The 15,433-nt window shown below is 57.0% G+C and overlaps 3 protein-coding genes across 3 annotated transcripts; all 3 read left to right on the top strand.

Annotated features, from left to right (window-relative positions):
- The first annotated feature begins 456 nt into the window (after nucleotides 1-456).
- Nucleotides 457-4,225, top strand: CDEST_09218 (uncharacterized protein). The gene is made up of 4 exons (XM_062925377.1): nucleotides 457-815; nucleotides 935-1,368; nucleotides 1,422-2,728; nucleotides 2,794-4,225. The coding sequence occupies exons 1-4, from the start codon at nucleotides 498-500 to the stop codon at nucleotides 3,978-3,980; spliced, it is 3,246 nt and encodes a 1,081-aa protein (XP_062781428.1). The 5' UTR covers nucleotides 457-497; the 3' UTR covers nucleotides 3,981-4,225.
- A 320-nt stretch (nucleotides 4,226-4,545) lies between these two features.
- On the top strand, nucleotides 4,546-8,851 carry CDEST_09217 (Putative kinesin-like protein). Its single transcript, XM_062925376.1, has 5 exons — nucleotides 4,546-4,647; nucleotides 4,767-5,120; nucleotides 5,186-5,225; nucleotides 5,293-5,409; nucleotides 5,478-8,851. Exons 2-5 carry the CDS (start codon nucleotides 5,081-5,083, stop codon nucleotides 8,449-8,451), a joined length of 3,171 nt encoding a protein of 1,056 aa, XP_062781427.1. The 5' UTR covers nucleotides 4,546-4,647; nucleotides 4,767-5,080; the 3' UTR covers nucleotides 8,452-8,851.
- Nucleotides 8,852-11,535: 2,684 nt separating this feature from the next.
- On the top strand, nucleotides 11,536-13,396 carry CDEST_09216 (Putative aspartic peptidase A1 family, aspartic peptidase, active). Its single transcript, XM_062925375.1, has 2 exons — nucleotides 11,536-12,545; nucleotides 12,631-13,396. The coding sequence occupies exons 1-2, from the start codon at nucleotides 11,810-11,812 to the stop codon at nucleotides 13,125-13,127; spliced, it is 1,233 nt and encodes a 410-aa protein (XP_062781426.1). The 5' UTR covers nucleotides 11,536-11,809; the 3' UTR covers nucleotides 13,128-13,396.
- The last annotated feature ends 2,037 nt before the right edge of the window (nucleotides 13,397-15,433 follow it).

The raw sequence follows: 15,433 nt of genomic DNA, 5'->3' as shown, positions 1-15,433 counted from the left end.
GGGGAAGCTCGGCTGCTTGCTTGGAGGTTGGGGTCTCGTTGGTTCGTCACACGAGGGGACCTTGGGAACTACGGGGTTTCTTGCAACAGGGATTCGAGGAAACTCGCCGACCCTTTGTTGGACCTATCATGAGAGCATTGGAGGTGGTCCTTTTTACCCGATGGCCGGGCCCGATCATCCCACCTCGTCTGGTGTTTTTCATCCCCCGGCGTCCCTATGTGTACTTCCTGTACCATTAATGATGCCGAGAGTGGTTGCTTCGCTGTGGTGTCATTCACCTGGGTTCCCACATCTCTATGCATGCCTGACCATTCGGATAACCCACGGCAGGTGTCATCATGGACTGGATAGTGGATGGCATCGGTTAGTCGGGTGCTCTACTTGTGCTCATATATTAGGTACCACTCGGCGGCCCCATGTCTCTTCCCTTTGATCTTCCTCAACTGTGAGCACGAGGCCATCTTCCCCTCGACGTGAGCTTTCTCAAGCCCGCAGTCATGGCGTTTGTCAACCTAAAGTCCATCTCTCTGGTGGCAATTTCAAGTTTGGCACCTTTCATTTCAGCCCTAGGACAAAAGCAAGTGATCTCGTTTGAAAGCGCCCAAGACAGCTTCCAGCTCGCCGGCGGCGACGTCGGGACTGGTCAGATACTTGTGTCTAGTGATGACTACTGGGGCGTTATCCGAGCTGCCGGTGACTTAGCCCTTGACTTTGGTCGCGTCACAGGCACGACCTACACTCTCAGCAATGGTGTAAACGGCTCCGAGCCGGCTTCTTACACTTTTGCTCCAGTAGACGTCAGCAACAACACCATAGTGAGTTTCTCCATTCCTACGCCACAGTTCGAACTTCTTGGTATCCGAGATCTCCCTCCCATGAGGCTTGGAGAGCGGTTCTTAGATGTGCAAAAAAGACTCAATGCTGACTGTTGCAGTACCGCGTCCAAGACGAGCAATCCTTCACGGGCCCTAACTACACCGACCCTGCACCTGGCAGCACAGTTATCATCGCCGGCACTATCGGTCATTCAAAGTTCATCGACGACCTCATTGCAGCCCATAAACTGAACACCAGTGAAGTCGAGGGGCAATGGGAGTCTTTCGTCAGCCAATTGGTTGAAGAACCTGTCCCGGGATGCTCCCGCGCACTCGTCATCGCTGGCAGCGACCCACGTGGCACCATCTACGGCATCTACGACATTAGTGAACAAATTGGCGTCAGCCCTTGGTACTTCTGGGCCGATGTGCCTCCCAAGAAGGCGGCTGATATCTATGTCTTGCCGGAAGGCAAAGTCCAGGGATCCCCTTCCGTGAAGTATCGTGGCTTCTTTCTTAACGACGAGCAGCCAGGATTGTCCAGTTGGGTCTCGTGAGTTTGAAGATTCCCCGGTTGACCACACAAGAATACTAATGCGTTCTCAGAACCCAATGGAACGACACGTGGAACGACGCCGCAGGGTACAACTACCACTTCTACAGCTTGGTCGGCGAGCTTCTGCTCCGACTTCGCGCCAACTACCTCTGGCCGACGCTCTGGGGCAGCATATTTTACGTCGACGACCCGCTTAACCAGCCTCTGCTCGATGCATATGAGGTTGTTCTGGGCGGCTCCCACACGGAGCCTCTAATGCGTGCTCAAAACGAATTTCGAACGTACTATCAGGGCCAGTGGGCGTACAACCTCAACAACGAGACGATTGACGACTACTTCCGGTATGGTGTGCAGCGTGCGAAGCCGTACGCCCGCAACAGCCTGTGGACCATGGCCATGCGCGGTACCGGCGATACGGCCATCGAGGGCAACTTGGGAGTCGAGGCCATCGTTGAAATGCTGGAGGAGCTCGTGGAGAACCAAAGGAGAATCATTGCTGAAGGGCTCGAGATCGAGTCTGCCTCCGAGGTCCCGTCTTTGTGGTGTCTCTACAAGGAAGTCCAGTCTTACCAGGAGAAGGGTCTCCACGTTCCCGAAGACATCACCCTCCTATGGGCCGACGACAACTGGGGTAACGTCCGAAGGCTGCCGCTGGTCAACGAGACGGACCGGAGCGGTGGTGCTGGCGTGTACTACCATTTCGACTACGTCGGCGACCCGCGCGACTACAAATGGATCAACACGATCCAGCTGGAGAAGACGGCAGAGCAGATGTACCTTGCGTATGCGCGGAACGCACGCAGGATTTGGATCGTCAACGTCGGCGACCTCAAACCTCTCGAGATCCCCATCAGCCACTTCTTCGACCTCGCGTACGACACGGAGAAATGGGGCGTCGACGGCACTGGGGAGTGGCTCGGCTCCTGGGCGACTAGAGAGTTTGGGGACGAACACGCATCCAACATCTCGCAGATCTTGACCAAGTACGGCATGTATGCCGCCCGCAGGAAGTATGAGCTGGTCGAGCCCCAGATTTACTCCGTCATCAACTATAACGAGGCAGACGCAGTTCTGGAGCAGTGGGCCGCCCTGCACGAGCAAGCGCAGGCTGTGTACGATGCTCTGGACGAGGAATACCGGGCGGCCTTTTTCGAGATGATCCTGCACCCCATCACCGCGGGGGAAATTCTGCACAAGATTCAGATCAACGGGGCCAAGAACCAGTTGTACGCCGGGCAGAAGCGCAATTTGGCCAACGATGTCATCGACGAGTCCCGGGCGCTGCTTGACGCAGATGCCGAGCTGACCGTCAGATGGAATGAGCTACTCGACGGGAAATGGCTGCACATGCTGGACCGTAAGTCGACCTGGCCGACCCCTTGAGACCCTGGGAGCTCAGCACTAACATGTTTGATACTGTAGAAACCCATCTTGGATACGATGGCTATTGGCAACAGCCCATGCGCAACACGCTTCCCGACATGCGTTACGTCCAGACGCAGTTCCCCTCGCTAGGAGGCCAGATCGGCGTCGGCGTCGAGGGCTCCAACGCCAGCGTGCAGGGAGACGACAAGTGGCACACTAACTCGGCCAACGACCTCGCGGTGCCGCCTCTGGACCCTTACGGCGCCCTCACGCGCTACTTCGAGGTTTTCACTCGCGGCAACAAGGCGTGCCCCTGGGAGGCCAGCCCGTGGCAGCCGTGGGTCAAGCTGTCGCAGTACAATGGGACCGTCGGCGGTGACAACGGCACCGACAGCCGCGTCTGGGTCACAATCGATTGGGAGAATGCGCCGGCGGCGCCGAATGCGACGCAGGTGTACATCAACGTCACAACGCCGTGCCGTGATAAGGAGAAGTACGCAGGCCAAGGGCAGAGAGTCATTGTGCCCGTCGTCAACCGCGAGGTTCCCTCCAACTTTACCGAGGGCTTCGTCGAGTCGGACGGGCATGTATCAATCGAAGGCCCGCACTACCAGAAGATTGTTGAGCCGAGCAGAGACTCGAACAGCAGCAGCAGCAGCAGCAGCAGCAAAAAGCTCGAGTACCACGTGCTCGAGAACTACGGCCGAACACTGGGCGGTGTCGGGCTGTACCCGGCCGAGTCGGAGAAGGTCAAACTCGGCGAGGGACCGGCGCTAGAGTACAGCTTGTACCTCTTCACCAACACCAGCAAGGCCAACGTCACGCTGTACATCTCGCCGTCGGCCAACTACCTCGGCGACGGCAACCCGCTCGAGTACGGCATCTCGCTGTACCCGACGGGCGGCGACGAGCCGCAGCCCAAGACGGTGCAGCCGGTGGGCAGGACGCAGGGCCAGAACATGCCAGAGGGATGGGGGTACGCTGTGGGCGACGCCGTCTGGGGGCTCAACGGCAACTACACGACGACGACTTTCAACGTCACGCAGGAAGGCGCATACACGTTGCGTGTTTGGGCGCTTCTGCCGAACATCATCGTGCAGAAGATCGTGGTCAACCTTGGCGGTGTGAGAAAGTCGTACCTCGGACCGCCCGAGAGCTTCTTGCTGGGGCGGGATGACAAGGGTACTGCTAACCGGACGGCGTTTACGGACACGCCTGGTGTTCTGGGGGGAAGATCAGAGTAGAATGTGCGCTGGAACGTGGTTTGTTCTGTCAAGGGAGTCGATTTTGATGTCGATGTTGATGTCGATGTTGATGTCGACGACGTTCAGCAGAGCAGATGAGTAATGTAACGTTAATACCCAATGAAGGAATGGGAAGAAGACAGGGCTATCGGTCTCCCAGCAGAGTTCCAGAAAAGCTCCAGTCAAACGGGATTTACACTGGGCTTTTCTGTGGCCCCAACGGCGCGTGACATGTTTTTGCTGGCTGTTTGTTTGGATGACAGATGCTGATTTGCTTCCTTTGTTCACCGAGGCTCTTTTCATTGTTTGTGGCTGATGCCGACACAACTCGCCGCCTCAATCCCCTTTTTCGACCCTCTGTAACCAACCTCTAGCTTCGAGAGGGTGGCTTGACACGAGTCGCCCTTCCTCATTCGTATGTCTGACACTTCTAGTGGACCCTTCGAGAGAAACAAGACTAGTGTCTCCATGAATGCCTCGCTTAAATGGCTCCCGGTCGCCTGGGGCAACAGCAACGGCAGCACTCGGCGGCGCCCAAAAAAACAACAAACGTCAGTGAAGAGAAGAGAGTCAGTCACCCAACTAACTCACTCTGCACAGTCAGCCCAGCCCAGCTCAAGCCCAGCCCAGCGGAAACTGGGGATCCATTTCAAGACGTACACACTAGGTTCGCGACTCTCTTAATCTCTTATCCATCTGCAGCTTCCATCCTTCCTTCCATCATCGTCCGGTGCAGGTGCTGCTGCTTCTTCTTCCTTCCTCATTCTCACTAACTGACCCCCACAGCCCAACAGCAGCTTCACTCCTCCTCCTCCTCCTCCTCTCTGTCATATTCCCCCTGATTCCCTTCTTTTCTTTCCCCCCCTCGCCCCCTAGGAACGACCCTTCTTCGCACATGCTCGGCCCGCGCTGCAGAGCGGCTTTGTTTATTTCTTGAATTCACAGTCTCGGTTGCTGTTGTGGCATCCACACGCCCCTAGACCCGGACTCGGAGCTCGACTTGTTGGCAGTCTTTAGAGCGAGCAGTCGGGTCGAGTACGAGATATCCCGCGACTCAAAATACAATCAGCACAACAACACTTGCACAAACAACAGTCAACATGGTCGCCGACCCCAATGCTGCCTCCATCACGGTCTCAGGTTCGTCATGCAGTCACCGCCCCTCATTACCTGGACGTGAATGCTGACCTCCTTCTCTTCCATAGTCCGAGTGCGACCGTTCACGATCCGAGAAGCCGCCCAACTGTATGTCGATGCCGACCGAGGGAATACGAGTATGCTCACAGCCCGCTCACTGACTGACTCTCTTCAGAACCCGCAACGATGAGGGAACCGTCTTCCTGGGCGATGGCTCTCTCGCCGCCGCACCACCAAAGCTCCAGAGGGGCGGCATTAGACCTGTCATCAAGGTCGTCGACGACAGATGCCTGTGAGTAGCTACTTGGTCCTCTCGCTTGTTTGTTGACCCCTCGCCCTAATCTGATATCGCGCCCGAAGAGTCTTCGACCCACCCGAGGACAACCCAGTCCACAGATTCGGCCGATCTGTCGTGCCCAGCGGCAAGAAGGTCAAGGATCAGACCTTCATGTTCGACAGAATCTTTGACGAAAATGCCACACAAAACGACGTCTACGAAGGCACCACCAAGCAGCTCCTCGACAGCGTCCTCGACGGCTACAATGCCACCGTCTTTGCCTACGGTGCTACCGGTTGCGGCAAGACGCACACCATTACCGGCACATCCCAACACCCCGGAATCATCTTCATGACCATGCAGGAGCTGTTCGAAAAAATCAACGAGCGCAGCCAGGACAAGACCACGGAGATCACCCTCTCCTACCTCGAGATTTATAATGAGACCATCCGCGACCTGTTGATCCCCGGAGGCAGCAAGCAGGGATTGATGCTCCGTGAGGATTCGAATCAGGCCGTGTCTGTCGCAGGCTTGACGAGCCACCACCCCAAGAACGTGCAAGAGGTCATGGACATGATCGTCCAGGGTAACGAATGGCGTACTGTCTCACCGACCGAGGCCAACGCGACCTCCTCTCGTTCCCACGCCGTTCTCCAGATCAACGTCTCGCAAAAGGACCGCAACGCCGACGTCAACGAGCCGCACACCATGGCAACTCTCAGCATCATCGACCTTGCCGGCAGCGAGCGCGCCAGCGCCACCAAGAATCGCGGCGAGCGTCTGCTCGAAGGCGCAAACATCAACAAGTCCCTCTTAGCCCTGGGAAGCTGCATCAATGCCTTGTGCGATCCGCGCAAGCGCAACCACGTACCATATCGCAACAGCAAGCTTACTCGACTCCTCAAGTTCTCCCTTGGCGGCAACTGCAAGACGGTCATGATTGTATGTGTCAGCCCTTCGAGCGTCCACTTCGACGAGACCCAAAACACCCTCCGATACGCGAACCGAGCCAAGAACATCCAGACCAAGGTTACCCGCAACGTCTTCAACGTCAACAGACACGTCAAGGACTTCCTTGTCAAGATTGACGAGCAGATTGCGCTCATCAATGAGCTCAAGGCACAGCAGAAGGACGCCGAGAAGATCTTCTACGCCAAGTTCCGCAAGCAACTGGAGAAGCGCGACTCGGTCGCTCGTGAAGGCATCCAGCGTATCCGCGTGGCCTACGACAACTCTGCCAACGACAGGCGGGAGAAGATTAACAACATGAAGAAGCTGCGGGCCTTCGAAAGGCGCATTGGCCTGCTCTCGGCTTGGATTGCCTCGTTCGACACGGTCTGCGACCAAAGAGGAGACGAAGATGCGATGCCCTCGCCCCTCCTCGCGATCCGCAAGACTGCTCAGGGTATCATGGTCGAGTTGGAGCACAGCCGCCACCACATCCACCAGAAGCTCGAGAACACCAACTGGGAACGGGCCGTTGATACCGCCCTCCATCATAGCATCAAACAGCTGCCCGGAGGCGACGCCGACGCCGCCGAGATCGATACCTTGACCCGCGAGGCGGAGCTTCTCAAGGCCAACTTTGGCAGAGACGCTAATCGTGAAGTTTTGGATATGGACAAGGTCGGCGATGCGGCCATGGTGCAGGTTCTCCTGACCGCGCAGTTCGACATCCTGGCTTCCCTTGAGGACACGTTGGAAATGAACGAGGAAGATGCCGTTGCACACGCAAAGCAGATAATCAACCGTTTGCTTGAAGCCGGCTTCTCGGCTGCTTCCCACGTCGTCAAGCCCGACGGTGCCAAGATTCCCGTCGAGAAGTTTTCCCCTAGCAAACGAGGCACCCCGAAGCGCAAGAAGGCGGCTATCAACAACATCAACAATACCTCTCCTGTCCGCCAGCCTGCCTTTGTCCCGCCTGCCGAGCCTGCGTCTCAACCCTTTGCGTCTCCCATGAAGTTATCGCCTCGTCGTAGGAAGGCAGGAGGGCCGCGGAGTCCTCGCAAGGGAGTCTCGTTTACGCCGGTGAAGAAGAAGGCGGAAGCGAAACGGGCTGTTCGCTGGAGGGATGACGAGGACGAGCAAGGAACACTGGCGGATTTCGAAAAGACACCCAAGAAGTTCGACTCGACGCCAGAGTATAACTCACCCGACAAGTCGACTCTGAGAATGCCCGCCCTGCCTTCCTATCTGCAGACAGACGAGCCCAACTCGGACACGAGCCCGAGCCTGGAACTCCCCGAATCGGCGTCGATTCCGGCAGCCAAGCCTAACAGGTTTCAGGCTGGGTTCCTGTCCAAGGGCCGCGTCTCGTCTATTGGTTCTGGGTCTCCGACGGTGCCGGTCCCGATGATGTCGTTGCCCCTGGGCTCGTCACCGTCGTCGGACAATGGAGACCGTGTGGCTCCGTTGCGCGCTCTCGACGTGCACCGTTCATCCAACCTGTCTCCGCCGAACTTTCGCTCTAGAATTGCGAGGGTCAGCCCGCCTCCGAAGACGACCCTCTCGGGAAATGTCTCGGCCGACGAGAACAACCCGCCATCATCGCACAATGCATCCGGCTCCGAGTCGGAGTCGCCCGGGTTCGATGCCCGGAAGATCCGATCTGCCTTGCACTCGATGAAGAAAGTCCGAGGCGAGCACCGTCGCGTGTCGTCCATAGGAGGACCATCGGCCAACAACGCCAGGCGGGTTTCTTCCGTCAGCTCGCTTGGGTCAAACCATCGAGCATCGGCGAGCTTCTCGGGACCGTTGGCTAGCAGCTCCAACGGCATTTCCCGTCAGCGCCGTGCCAGTGCGGAGCGAAGACTTTCGCCACCCATCAGCTGCTCGCCGACCGATCTCAGGAGCGACCGGGCGTTCACGGCAGGACAAGCGAGACGGATGCACCTTGGAGGCAGTCTGAGGGGCGAGGGAGGAAGCCCGCAGGCGCCTCAGCACAGAATGGCCAGTGCCGACTTCAAAAACCGGCGCATCACGATTGGCAGCCTGGCGGCTACTGGAAAGATCGAGAAGACTCACGCGTCCAGACCCAGCGTGGCGGGGTGGCGTTAAAATTTGGTTCTCGTTTCAATCATACCCATTTGCTTGTCGCGTCTCCAAAGACGCGACGTGAACGGCGGGGAGGAGTCTTTGGCTGCTGTTTCTCTTCCCATCTTCTTTCTTTAGTAATGGGCGTTGGGCACTCTTCAGGTTATGGTCTTCGGGTTGTCTCTCTTTTTTTTCTTGGCCGTTTCCCTTTGGCCTGGCGGGGGGCCTGGTGGAACGTCCTTGTACAGTTGTTGTATGCATACATAAGTCGTGGTCATGGTATATTTACAGTTCATCTGATGATGACAGTTCCGTCAATGATGTGGTGCGTCCGTGCGGAACTCGCAGTGGCATATGCTGAGTCGAAGAAGCTCTCACAATGTCTAAGAATAGCGGCCGGGAAGTCTCGACAGCAGTTTGTCCCCGAAGCGGCCACTATCCACATCTTCTGTTCCGGCTGTTGACTATCATCAGACGGGGTTTCACTGGGAGGTGTTGCGAGAGCATCGGCTTCTGAGTTCAAATGCTACTATTTCCAGAGACGTCAGTATCGATGTGGGAACTTTCGGGCCTCGTTAGAACTGTTAGCTCGAGTCAAGTGAGGAACGCTGCCAAAAGCTCTTTCGCTGCCTCGAGTGACAGTGAATCCAGAGGACGAGAAAAGGGTTCGGTGGGTGAGTTTCGCGGGATACGCAAGGGTGGGTGTTGGTGTTGCTATTTCACAGTACATATTTTTGGAATGCGATTTGGAATGCGATTGATAAGGAAACTTTAATTATTTGCTCAAGATTAATAGAAGACAGATGCCAGCTGCTTCCTTGGAGAAAAAGACGATCACGAAGTTCATGTCAAACATCGTATCGACCGACTCGTAGCCCCGGCTTCCTCGTCACGCGTGTCAAATGACAGACGCCCCATGGACAGAGGGACACAGGCGGCATCAGACATCGCCAACAACGAGGACGTTGAACTAAGCACTAGCACACCAGTACCACCTTCACTCCGTCGTGCTGCGCCTGAGCGGCGTGGTGGTGGAACGGCGATAAAGGAAGGGGGGTGGAGGAAACATGGCATTACCTAAGTTGCTTCACGGTACGTAATTGATTTGACCCGTTTCCTAAGAGGGCCATTCAGCAGCCCACGACAGGGAAGACCCAGGCCGGGGTGGGAGGTGAGAGTTTCGCGACGCCGCAATCTTATTCTAATCATGCTTATTCGACTCGACATTCGCCAAAAACGGGACGCTTATCGCGGCAGAAGAGGGCGGGTAGAGAGGCTTTGGTCTCTGATGGCTGCGGTCCCTGTTCTCGCTGTCCCGTTCCCAGGTGGCGACCTCGTCTCCTTTCTCTCTCTTATCTCCCGAGGGCAAGGAGTCCGGCTGAGTCGGCATCGCTCATAAGCCGCCGCTGCTGAGGGGGGTAAACTAGGAAAGCATACACACACACTCACTCACTCTCTCTCTCACCTCATCGACGCCATTACGACGAAGCTTCGGGGCGCGAGGATGAATGAGGAATGTGAGAAGGGCCTGGTCCATAAGGTATAAGGTTTCCGCAACAAAATCGGCCGTGTTATCGAGAACGAGAGTTCGGTGAACGACGTACGCGAACTTTTGCAAGTAAGGTAACCCCAGCAAGTTGCCCCTCTCTTCATCCAACCCCCATTCATCCCCCCTCCAACCTCGTCGATGTGGTCCCCCTCTGGGGCCGTGTGCGCGTTCTCTTTCGAGAAGCTGGATACAGCGAGAGACAAGGGCCCAGGCCGGAATAGCCGCAGCACGTCAGCGTCTGCAGGGCGGCCTGGGCGATAGATATCGCCAAGATGGCAGCGAGCAGCCGAAAGCCCCATCGTTGACGCAGACAATCGATCCTCTCGCGCTGCGAACATGCATCTTACCACACTGGCTCCCTAATCCCCCGCCCCGGACCGTCTTTGCCTTCCTTCCCGTCTTGGCTTTCGATCTGGTACCTCCGCGGCCCCGGACTGGGCACAAGCTCGGCGGGTTTTCTGGGCACGACGCGCCAACGGTGCCAACGTCTGGGCGAAATCCATGGAGTGAAGAACGGACCAGGGGGGGTGGTTGAAGGGTGTTATCCAGACTTTCGAGGGTCGCTGTCGCTCGCATGCGGCCCATCGCGGGTGGAGACTTGGCGGTAAAGCTTGTTTCGAGGTGCCGAGGCGCGGAGGAGGCCATGATCGGGTTCAGAGTTCAGAGCTCAGCAGCGCGTCGACATGGATCGTCCCCGTTCGTGTCGCGGAGCCCCCCTTTACCCCCATGGCACTTATGGACCTTTGTTCTGGCGACCCCCGGAGCCATGTCCCGAGTAGGTAGGTGCTTTCCAACGTCGAGTCGGGGGGACAGGAGAGGGAGCACCTTTGAAGGACACTGGCGGACTGAAATCACCTTTGTTGACGAATCAAACCCCAATCCGAGAGTCTCGATTGGCTATTCCTAGTCGTTGTTTCTCGCCGTTTCTCCTCTTTTCTCCCTCGTCGAGAGATCCTCTCTTCATCATACCCGCCTCGAGTGGTCAGAAAGACAGAGGCAGAGAATAGCGTCACGTCGAGTCGTTCGACTCCCTTTGGACCTGCTCTTTTCCATCTAGTCTACTGAAGCCGAGGGTTTGTACTTGTGACAGGCGTTAGTCAAAAGTCCCCCGGCCCCCCCTCCTCTCCTTTGCCTCCATCCTGGCCGGGAATAGTCTGTTGGCGTATGACTTGATTCTATGGGGAAAAGATGGAATTTTGGTCTCAGCCGGCCCAAGGTCCCCCAGTTCCCTCGTGGAGTCTAGTCAACGAACATGTCGATGGCTACCGTGAGTGGCTGATTGCTTGTTGCTCCTTTCCTGCTGTCGTTCTATACACCGCCTGCCACACATACAACTCCCCGCGCTCATCAAACCCGACAGCCCAATCCACCCCCGTCCACTCGCCTCACGATGCATCTGAACCGCTTTCCATGCTGCGTCGTACGAAGTTGCGACAGGCAGCCTGGCGATTGCACGATGTTCCCTCTTGGAAGGTGGTATTCTGTCTCCGGCAATCTCGTGCCGGACCTCGCGATGCCCAACTTGACCCCCCCCCTCCTCCCCCTTGGCTTGGTCCTTGGTTGTTGACATGTCCAAAGGCTTGTTGTGATGGACTGCGAGTAATGACTTCGTCGTCGTTCCACCCGTCAAGTAGACGCCACCGTGAGGACCAGACGATGATGATATAAACCGTCTCATCTCCCCCCGTCTATCATGCTATCTCATCCGCATCCTCATCCTCATTCGGTCACTCACCAGTCCTCACTCGCCCTCGTCCTTCGTCTTCTCCTCCTCGCTGTCTGCCCCCGCCCTAGTCCTCGTCCCGGCCACCTGCTGAGTCACAGTCTCCCACAATGACTGGCTCTTCCTTCGTCTCGGCCCTCACGGCCGGCCTCGCCCTGGCCTCGACGGCCGCTGCTCTCCCTGCCGGTGCCCAGCAGGAGAGGGGCTTCACCGTCGAGCAGGTCCGCAACCCGCGCTACGTCCGCTCCGGCCCCCTCGCCCTCGCCAAGGCCTACCGCAAGTACAAGGCCCCGCTGCCCGAGGACCTCGCCAACGTCGTTGCCAACATCACAGCCGCCGGCCTCGTCCAGCGCGCCACCGGCAGCGTCGCCGCCAACCCGCAGGAGTACGACATTGAGTACCTGAGCCCCGTCCAGATCGGCACCCCGGCCCAGACGCTCAACCTAGACTTCGACACGGGCTCCTCCGACCTCTGGGTCTTCTCCACCTCGACCCCGTCCAGCCAGCGCAACGGTCAGACCGTCTACGACCCGAGCAAGTCCTCGACCGCCTCCCGCCTCTCCGGCGCCACCTGGTCCATCGCCTACGGCGACGGCTCCAGCTCCAGCGGCATCGTCTACAAGGACACCGTCACCGTCGGCGGCCTTTCCGTCACCGGCCAGGCTGTCGAGGCGGCCTCGACCGTCTCCGACTCCTTCACCTCCGAGAGCGACCTGGACGGTCTGTTGGGCCTCGGCTTCAGCAACATTAACACCGTCGAACCCACTCAGCAGAGCACCTTCTTCGACACGGCCAAGTCCAAGCTGGACGCGCCCCTTTTCACTGCTGACCTGAAGCACAACAAGGGTGAGGGACCGTGATCCCCCGTCTTTCTCTTTGCGAGGATGATGAATATATACATGTATACATATACTGACAGTGAGATGATTAGCCGGCAAGTACAACTTTGGTTACATCGACAGCTCGGCCTACACCGGCGCCATCACCTACACGTCGGTCAACAGCGCCAACGGCTGGTGGCAGTTCACCTCGTCCGGCTACCAGGTCGGCTCTAACAGCTTCGTCACCAGCTCCGTCACTGGCATCGCCGACACGGGCACCACCCTCCTGCTGCTGCCCAGCTCCATCGTCACCGCCTACTACAGCAAGATCACCGGCGCCCGCTACGACTCGTCCCAGGGCGGCTACACCTTCCCGTGCTCGGCCGCCGCGCCGTCCTTCACCTTCGGCGTCGGCAGCGCCCGCGTCACCATCCCCGGCTCGTACCTCAACTACGCTCCCATCAGCACGAGCACTTGCTTCGGCGGCCTGCAGAGCAACACGGGCATCGGCATCTCCATCTACGGCGACGTCGCCCTCAAGGCCGCTTTCGTTGTCTTCAACGGCGGCACTAAGCAGCTCGGCTGGGCTGCTAAGACTCTCTCCTAAATTTACTTTGGGGCCGATGAGAGCAAGAGCGAGAGAGTGCGAGGATATCTAAGCAGATGGCGGTTCAGCAAAATTGCAGCCCGAATAATCTAGACTTAAGGACTCGAGGACTGGATAGAGGACGCGGAGGGTTCGGGATGCATTGTCCAATGGCCATTCATCAAGACTTATCATGTGTCCGCCTACATATGTGATTCCTGTTCATATTATATTAGCGGATTATTGGCGATGATGAAAAGAAGCTTAGCTGGTTAGTCTTCGTGAACAATGAGAGTTACGTATAGAAAGTTGACGCAAGGCCGCCAAAACGCCCCCGGTTTGCGCGCTTTATCCGTGTACGTATACGACAGCCAACCCAGTCGTTTTTCCGTTTACATGATTTTTTCCAGCGTTGCACATCAATTTGTGCTCTTTTCCGAGATGCCAAGAACCAAAGTTTTCCAATGGGCGCAACCGTCTTTGGACCGCTAAATGGGGATGGGAGGGGGGAGAGGGGATTTCTACCCACTTTCACTCACTCACCACGCCCACCCCCAAGAGCCATTCATTCACACCCATTCCCGCCCATGCCCCCCCCCCCTCCTGATTTTCACCACGTTTTTATATTCGACAATCTTGGCGTGCGGGAAACGCCATCTGGCCGCTTGGCGGCGGCGTCGTCGCATCTGTCCCGAGTCCCGCCCTAGGGCGCCAAGCATGGCAAGCAATGGGAGAGAAGGGTTGGGGCCTTCGGGCTGGCCATACCGAGTTGCAGGAGGTGGCTGACGAGGAAAAGGGTGGGAAAGGGCCTGGCATCTCCTGTTCAGTGGATGGGGCTTTCGAGCAAGGGCTCGATGCCAAGGGAAGATGGCCGGGGGAAGCAGGGTGAAGACACTGAAGAGAGATGAACCCACCGTGAGTGAGACTCTGCCTGTTCGGCGCCGTGCTTGTTCTCGCTCCAGCGGTTCGGCTTTGTCGCAACGACGAAGGGGGTCGAATCAGCCACCGTATCTTGGCCGAAAAGTCTTTTTGGTGTGAGAGAGATGATCGTTATAGATCCATGAATCCCTCATCTCTTTCTCTGGAGATCGAGTTGTGAAACTCCTCCAATGAGGTAAGAGGATGGGGGCGAAATACGACGCAGTGAGTTTTCGTGTGGCCTCTTGGCATAACTCTCTACTCAAGATCGATGGCCGCCGATGAAATGATCACCGGCTTGATGGTCAATGATCGGCTTTGCTACCTCTCCTGTGTTCAAAGGGCATCTGCCGGTTTCTTGGAGCTCATCAACGAAGGAAGTTCAACGATCCGGTGGGAGACTCTGAGCTCGGCGCAGTGCAAGCATGCTACTGCCCACGGGGCAACACAAGCTTCTATCGAGTCTTGGGCAGCAATGGGATAAGATGATATTCACTGCATTGTCTGATTCGGCATTTCCATCCTGGCCCTGCAGCGTTTGTCACGAAGTGGGTGTCCGGCCCGGACTTTACGGGGCAAAAACGATAATCAGCAACTCGCCATTCAACTGCTTCCAAGTAGCCAATCACGTTTTCATGATGCGCATCTTGTTGATGATCTCGCCTGGATTCCGGGCCAGCCGACTCGTACCCTTGATGGCCTCCCTAGGCGTTAAAGCGACACGCACGGAAGCCGAGATCAACGGCGTGACGGTCTCTCGACGGGCCAACCGACTTGGCAACGACCAAAGGGGGAAAGGATCTCTTCTTTTCTCGGGTCTTTTCGTCAATGAGAACCGCTTCAGGTCTTTCTTGCGCCGCCATACCCTTATAGTCCAGGTGATCCCGACGTGGAGTTTCGAGCAGGAAAGGGGGAGACAGAGCGTCTGATCTATGAGGCCTCCGGAGAGATCACTGTATCGGTGAACGGCCAAACGGATGCGCCGAGGGCTCGATATCTATTCAGGTTCTTGTCTGCAAGACTTCTCATAGGCGAAATGGCGTGTAAACACGACCGGGTTTTGTGTCTCTCGGCGATCGGAGGCACTGCTGTCACAATTGCTTCGTGCTCATTGCATCTCAGTCGAGGAGATGCGCCGCCTGTCTCGATGGTCTACACGTCTCCGGTATCTCGGCTGGCCGTGCCTGGGCGATAGCCTCAGAGACCCAGAGACCTCGAGTATATGTTGCCAAGCAGATGCTATGGGCTGAGCTCGTACGTAGCTTGGCCGATACAGTCCCACTACCTTTGTCGTCCTGACACATCTATTTCCTCCTCTTTCTACAGATGCAGTATAGTTAGGTAGGGTTCCTCGGTGCCGCTTGCGTTATTGATATCTGTGAACGATGACTTCCATTGAGAGCCAATCT

The sequence above is a fragment of the Colletotrichum destructivum genome, chromosome 6, assembly GCF_034447905.1.
Source record: "Colletotrichum destructivum chromosome 6, complete sequence".
Taxonomy (NCBI): Eukaryota; Fungi; Ascomycota; class Sordariomycetes; order Glomerellales; family Glomerellaceae; genus Colletotrichum; species Colletotrichum destructivum.
Note: the sequence above shows the minus strand (reverse complement) of the source record. Positions and strands in the feature narration are given on the sequence as shown.

What these genes read in the sequence shown, in the direction of transcription:
- CDEST_09218 (XM_062925377.1), top strand. Translation starts at nt 498, where the DNA reads ATGGCGTTTGTCAACCTAAAGTCCATCTCTCTGGTGGCAATTTCAAGT. An exon ending in ACGTCAGCAACAACACCATA is followed by an intron (nt 816 to 934) that starts GTGAGTTTCTCC and finishes TGACTGTTGCAG; the next exon opens with TACCGCGTCCAAGACGAGCA. An exon ending in GGATTGTCCAGTTGGGTCTC is followed by an intron (nt 1,369 to 1,421) that starts GTGAGTTTGAAG and finishes ATGCGTTCTCAG; the next exon opens with AACCCAATGGAACGACACGT.
- CDEST_09217 (XM_062925376.1), top strand. Translation starts at nt 5,081, where the DNA reads ATGGTCGCCGACCCCAATGCTGCCTCCATCACGGTCTCAG. An exon ending in TGCCTCCATCACGGTCTCAG is followed by an intron (nt 5,121 to 5,185) that starts GTTCGTCATGCA and finishes TCTCTTCCATAG; the next exon opens with TCCGAGTGCGACCGTTCACG. An exon ending in GTCGTCGACGACAGATGCCT is followed by an intron (nt 5,410 to 5,477) that starts GTGAGTAGCTAC and finishes TCGCGCCCGAAG; the next exon opens with AGTCTTCGACCCACCCGAGG.
- CDEST_09216 (XM_062925375.1), top strand. Translation starts at nt 11,810, where the DNA reads ATGACTGGCTCTTCCTTCGTCTCGGCCCTCACGGCCGGCCTCGCCCTG. An exon ending in TGACCTGAAGCACAACAAGG is followed by an intron (nt 12,546 to 12,630) that starts GTGAGGGACCGT and finishes TGAGATGATTAG; the next exon opens with CCGGCAAGTACAACTTTGGT.